Source organism: Aethalodelphis obliquidens, unplaced genomic scaffold, assembly GCF_003676395.1.
Source record: "Aethalodelphis obliquidens isolate GAN/ISIS:26980383/991018 unplaced genomic scaffold, ASM367639v1 scaffold69, whole genome shotgun sequence".
In the NCBI taxonomy this organism is placed as follows: domain Eukaryota; kingdom Metazoa; phylum Chordata; class Mammalia; order Artiodactyla; family Delphinidae; genus Aethalodelphis; species Aethalodelphis obliquidens.
The window spans coordinates 9,267,213-9,273,648 of NW_020838013.1; the positions used below are offsets into that span (position 1 = coordinate 9,267,213).

Here is a 6,436-nt window from a genome sequence, read left to right on the forward strand (position 1 = left end):
GGGGGGGGACGCTCACCACGGGGCAATGGGTGCTGCAGATCTGGGTCTCACAGCTGATCACGACCGTGTCCGACTGGGGGCCACCGGGCAACTCACACCAACACTTTTCGCACAGGTTCGAGGAGACTATGGTACCAGGCTGGGGGAATCAAGGCGACAGTGTCTTCCCAGCTGGGCCTGGTGCCCCCGCCCTCCCGGACATCCCCTCCAGGCCTGCCCCCGCCAGGCAGACTCTTCCCCCAAGGTGACCCTCAGTAGTGCCTCCTGGTTGGGGTCCCGGTCTTGGGGACAGAGCCCCAAGGCTGCTCCTCCAGGGAGGTCACATGCTCTGGAGGACCCGGCATGGGGAGAGAGAGGCTGGGGACCTTCTCAAGTTCAGGACAGGGGTTGTGGTCCCAGAAGAACCCACTGCTGCTCCAAAGGCCACCCAGGCCCGCAGGGACGCAGCCTCGGGGAGAAGCTGGCAGGACGGGGGGACTCTGGTCCCTGTGCACCAGGGGGCCTGACCTTCGGCTGGTTCTTACCTGGTACAAGGTGCCGTTGATGCTGCAGACGGTCCGGCCTGCTCGGGGGAGAAGGCAGACCTGCAGACCCACCGTCCCCTTGTCCCACCAGCCTCCCGAGTGGCAGCTGCCCACGCCACCACTACAGCATCCCAGTCCCGGGCGACGGTGCATGTCCCCCAGCCTGGCCGCCGCTGAGCCAGGACACTCACTGCAGTTTTGGGTTGGGCAGCACGCCCCCTCCTTATAGGCCAGGATGGAGCGCGAGCCTTCCGGGCAGTCCACGGGCGCGGGGCAGTGTGTGGTGTTGCAGACTGCAGCAGACGGAAGGGGGCGTCAGGGCACCTGCCTCCCTCCCGAGCCTGAGTGTCGCCTCTCCCTGGGGGTCTCCAGGAGTACTGACTACCCAGTGGACAGGTGGTAGGCTCCCCAGGGGGTGCCCACGCCACGGGGGACGAGGCTTCTGCTCGGCGCTGACCTCCATGGTACCCCTCACCCTTGAGCCTTCCTGCTGGGGGTCAGCAGCTGAAGCCACATACAGGGAGGGTATGCCCACCACCCTCCTGGGGTGTGCCGCCAGGTGCCAGCACCTCGGGACCCTTCAGGGGCAAAGCTGGCCAGCCCTGAGCCTGACCCGGCCTGGGGCTCACCGCAGGTGTACTGGGGACAGCACTGGCCGGTCTGCAGGGCCGCGGGCACTGGCACGAAGCCAGACTCGGGGCAGGCGGGGGGCGGGGCACAGGGCCGAGTCTGGCAGCTCAGAGTCCAGGTGCCGTCCTTGCAGGTGCACTCCTGGCAGCCCACGCTGACAGTGTGGCCAGGCTGTTAGGGGAAGGACATGGGACCCCCGGACCCACGGCTGAGGGCCTGCAAGGGGTCTTCCAAAGTGTGGGCGGGGCTGAGGGCTGCTGGGGCTCTGGGAGGCCCATGGGGGCCAGGAGGCGGGGTGGGACGGGGTTGTGCGGGCGACCGGCCTCCCTCCCCACCGTCCCCACCTTCACTGTGTGGGAGCAGGGTGGGGGGTTGTCTCCAGGGAGGGCGGGATGCGGCCAGCCTTGGGGCCAGCACCCACCCTCCTCCAGGGCCGTGCAAGGAGGCCTCCTGAGTCTTTGCTCAGGAAAACCTGGCCCCTCCTCTGAGTCCCCCGAGGGTGCCACACTCACCTCCACAGGCTCCCCGTCGGGCCCCACGCAACCTGGAGGAAAAGAGAAGACATCATCGCTGGGCTTCCATGGCCCCCAGCCCGTCACGGGCAGACCCGGTGTCAGGGGCTGGGGGAAACCTAGGCTGTGGTGGAAAGCCCTGGGGTCTGGCTGAGAAGTGCAGAGCCCGAGGGCCCAGTGCGTGGAAGCCCCAAGCCCAGCCCCAGGGACGTACTGCTGCAGTTGGCTGGCACGCAGACCTCTGAGCTCGAGCTGAACAGCGTCATGTCCTCCGGGCAGAAGCAGCCTTCTGTGATGGGAATGGCTTCCGGGAGGGCCCTGTGGGGAGCGGAGGGTGAGCTGGGCCATGACCTCCAGGGTGGGGAGAGGCGGCCTGGGGACACAGGGCGGGGTGGGCGTGTCCCAGAGGGAGAGGGCAGGTGCTTACAGGGTATTGGCACTGTTGTTCATGTAACAGTAGGAAGGATTGGACGGGCCGCAGGGCCGGTACACCTTGTCAGCAGGGCAGGTGAAAGCTGTGCGAAGGGTGAGGCCACACCTGAGGCCAGAGGGCACGAGAAGCGAGGCCTGGCCTGGGCCCCGCTGGCTGGAGCTCTTGGCCCAGGCACCTGCTGTGTGCCCTGCACCGCCCAGCCTGTCCAAGCCCTGGACCCCTGCACCCTGGGCCCAGGTGCTCTGACCTGGATGCCCCTCTTGTCCCTCCAGGAAACAAATGCACTCCATCCTGGGCTCAGCCCTCCTCCTCCCGGAAGCCCACCCTGACCGCCCAAGTCCACCCATGGATTGCCCAGTGTGTCTGTCCCCTCGAACATGCTGATTGCCACCGCCCAGCGGGACGGGGCACTCTGGGGCGGGGGGGGAGGGGGCACTCACGGCACTCGTGGGCGGTCAGGCCCCGCCAGTCGATGCACACGCTGAGGGACGCGCAGAGGGCGGCGTACAGCTCCAGGCTGGAGCACCTCGTGTCCACCGTGGGCGCGTGGCACTGGTCAAAGGCGCAGGCTTGGTAGTATGGCCACGGGGGGATCACCGAGTGACACGGCTTGAAGACTCTGCAGCACAGAGACACACGGGTCATGGGGCAGCTCCGTGGTGGGGTTGCCAGGCTGTAGGCTTTCCCTAATGAAGGGCCCCGAGGGAGAGGCGTCACTGGGCCGACCTGTGTGCCGAGGGACCCCAGCCTCTGGGGCCATCTGTGTGCGGCAGGGAGGGTGTCTGGCTGCAACACAGCTTTTCTTTCTGCAAATTCTCCGCTGGGCTCCCCCCGTGCCCTGCACGCCCGGGTGCTGCCGCCGGCTGAGGGCTTATGCCCGGAGCCACCATGAGCTGCCTCAGCGCCTCAGAGGCCGACCCGCCACGAGCCCCACTGGGCTCTGCGCCTGGCGTTCCAGCAGCCGTGACCCCTCTCCCTTGGAGCCCCCTACAGGCCCGCCCACTTCTTCCTATCTCCCAGGCAGCGTGGGATTAGCAGGGCTACTCAACACCCCCCACACCCCAGCCCTGCCAGGGAATCTCACTTGCTCAGAATTAGCTGGCAGATTGGCGAAGGTAGGCACGAGGTGGACGTTTTCTTGGGCTCAACTGTGGTGGGCGTCAGGGGAGGCCTGCTGCAGGATGGCTGGCCGGGGTGTGTCACATTCCAGTGGCCGGGCATGTCGGAGCAGGAGGGTACCACCGCCCCCCCAGGCAGGCGGCACTCGTCCTTCTGGTCATTGGTACAGGTGCCTGGGGCGTGGAAGCAGTGGTCAGTCAGCCGGGGAAAGCAGAGGCACCCTCACCCTCCCTTGGGGTGCTGGGGGCCGGGCCCCAGCGTCTCCGCGCAGCACTCGATGGGTTGCTGTGGGACCTGTCCCCTGACCTCCCTGTGCTTTCTTTTGCCTCCAAGAAGCCAGACCCTGGGGCAGTTCCCAAAGAGGCCTCACGTATGGGCCACATGGCCAGGCCCCTGGGCCGTGTGCCGCACATTCTTGGTGCAGCTGGAAAGCAGAATCACCTGGAGGCTCCGCGCCACACGGGCGGCCTCACCCCCAGCCAAGAATGCAGTTCCTGGAGGGACACACCCGAGGCCGACCCTTCGCACACCAGACACTCCCGGCCAGAGAAAGGGCCCAGAATGCGGAGGGCCAGAGCGGGGCTGGGCCGGGCGCTCACCGCACTGCCCCTCCGTGTTGTTGGCGAACTTGCTGAAGGGCAGCTCCACAGAGAAGATGAGGCCACTGAACATGACCTGGACACCAAGGGCGGGGATGGTCACGTACATCTTGATGCCGATTTGGGAGACGACAATGCCGTCTTTCCGGAAGCCGGGTCTGACCACCTCACCGTTGAAGATGATCTAGACGGGGACCCAGCAAGGGAAAGAGAACCGGGTGGCGATCAGCCAGTGCCTGGCGCCCCGAGTCCACCCGGCACAAGTGGGGGCTGCCCGGAGGGCGTCCCCACCTCATTGGTCATCACCCCTCTGACGGGCCTGCGGGTCAGCACGACGCGGTCCTGCTGGTACTCGATGATGATGGACTGTAGGCAGGGCAGCCCATCCTTAGCATCACAGAAGTAGGTGTCGATCAGCACCCGGAAGTGTCCGAACACGGGCACGATCTGCTGTACCAGCACATACGTGCAGTTGTCCAGAAACGTGTAGTACGTACCATCAAAAGTGATGTAGTGGGGTTTGCCCCAGCGGCTACACACGCCTGCGGGAGGACGAGCCGCCTTACCTGGCCGCACTACGGGCCTCCTCCCACCGCCCCGGGGCTCCCGCAGGGGCAGGTGTGTCCCGCGCCAAGCGGAGCAGGCGACTGCCCTGTTGTCGGGACCCACACACCAACAGCACACAGAACTCTGTCCAGTAGGTGCCCAAAGAGGCCGAGAAGTGGGACCAGACTCCGGACGCCCCCTCGCGCCTGCGTGGCCCGGCTGCTCTGGGCTTGGGCAGGGTTCCGCCGGGCACCTGGGGAGGAGGCTGGGCGCTACCACCGCTGCCCTGACCTTGGGAAGTCCTTCCTGGGTCCCACTGATTCCGTCCTGCCTTCTCTGCCATGGCCGCCACCCCCGGCCCCGCCCACTCACACTTGCACTCGTAGGATGGGCAGCAGTCCTCCGGGTGGGCCACTATCACAGCGGGGTAGCCGTTGGCGCAGGTGGGCTTCTGCCTCTTTGGACACTGGCGCGCTCTCACGGTGATGACCCCGTTGCCCTCACAAGTGGCCTCAGAGCAGTTGGGCATGGCCCAGGTTTCGCCATTCTGCGGAAGCAAAGGCTGCTGCAGGGCCTTGCCCTGACGTGGCGCCCACCCTTCGGGGCTCAGGGCTCGCCTGGCTCTCCGGGGAGAGAAGAACCACCAGGATTGGGACCAATACTCACACCAGGCCTCTCCTCCCCCAGCACCCCCCCGAGCGCCCGGCCGACTGGGAGGGGCTCCGGGTGTTGGAGGTTGCCCCCTTCCCCCTCTGCCCATTTCCACCCACCCACCGTTTCCACTCCTTGGCCGTTTGACCCTGTCCGGAGCATCAGTCACCTGCTCTAGCCCCCTTTATAGGCAACAGATTCTCAACCTCGGGCCCCACGCTCCTGGCGCCCCCTCCCAGAAGTTCTGGAGGACCAGAAATGGCCGCTCGCCATGGTCAGCCTACGTCAGCCGAGGGGCCACCAATGGCCACTCGCCATGGTCAGCCTACGTCAGCCGAGGGGCCACCAATGGCTGCTCGCCATGGTCAGCCTACGTCAGCCGAGGGGCCACCAATGGCCACTCGCCATGGTCAGCCTACGTCAGCCGAGGGGCCACCAATGGCCGCTCGCCATGGTCAGCCTACGTCAGCCATGGGGCCACCAGTGGCCACTCACCATGGTCAGCCTACGTCAGCCGAGGGGCCACCAACCTTCATGCACCCTTGACGCCACAGCCTACTTTGAATGATGCGGAGGGTCCCTGCCCTGGCCGCCCCGAGCCCCCGAGAAGGGCAGAAAAGGTGAGGTTACCGTTCTTGGGGGGACTGCATTTGGGCATCCTCCCTGAGTAACGGACACAGAGGCAGAAGGGGAGGACACTGGCGTGGAGGTGGCCGGGGTGGGAGGTGGTGTGCTGGTGGGACAGGTGTGGTCGGTCCGCCTGACCACATGGCAGTGCAGGCTGCAAAGGGCATAATAGCAGTGCCCGGAGAGGTCCGTCTGCTGGTAAATGATGGATCCTGCAAGAAAAGGAACGGGAGGGCACTAGGAGAGCCAAGAAGCGATCACCAGGAGGGACTCTAACCAGGCTGGTGGTCCACCTGGGTGCTGGGCTGACAGGTGGCCTTCCTTCCCAGGTGTAGATGGCATATCCTCAGAGACGGCTTACTGCCTTCCTATACAAAAGACCTAGCCCTTTCACAAAGACAAGGCACCCCTCCATCCCCTTAACACCATAGTTTTGTGAACAGGACAACAGTGACCAGGGTCAGCACACACCACACACCCAGGTAGAGTACACATACCTGCGGAGTATAACCTGGACGCCACACTGCAGTAGCACGTGGATGTGGAGGGCGCTGCGGAGCTAGGGGAGGTCACCAGGGAAACCGTGGGGGTGGTGGACTCTGGAGAGAGTGAGGGCTGGGTACTTGCAGTCACAGAGCTGACAGGGCAGCCTTTCTGGGGCTCACAGCACAGCATGCGCACCTCGTAGTTGAGGCACATCCTGAACTTGCCCTTCTGGTCCCGGTTCCGACACACCAAGCCCACTTCCGGGCTGCACTGCACCACCTGGCCCAGCGTCTGGATGCCGACGTCTGG

The 6,436-nt window shown here is 65.5% G+C and overlaps 1 protein-coding gene across 1 annotated transcript in view; it reads right to left on the minus strand.

Moving 5' to 3' along the window:
- The window catches only part of LOC113611235 (mucin-5B-like), a 71,427-nt gene that overhangs the window by 49,592 nt on the left and 15,399 nt on the right, over positions 1–6,436 (minus strand). Inside the window, exon 16 of the mRNA XM_027089896.1 lies at positions 5,935–5,941. Within this exon, the coding sequence (XP_026945697.1) occupies positions 5,935–5,941 (7 nt within the window). The remainder of the gene's footprint in view (positions 1–5,934; positions 5,942–6,436) is intronic.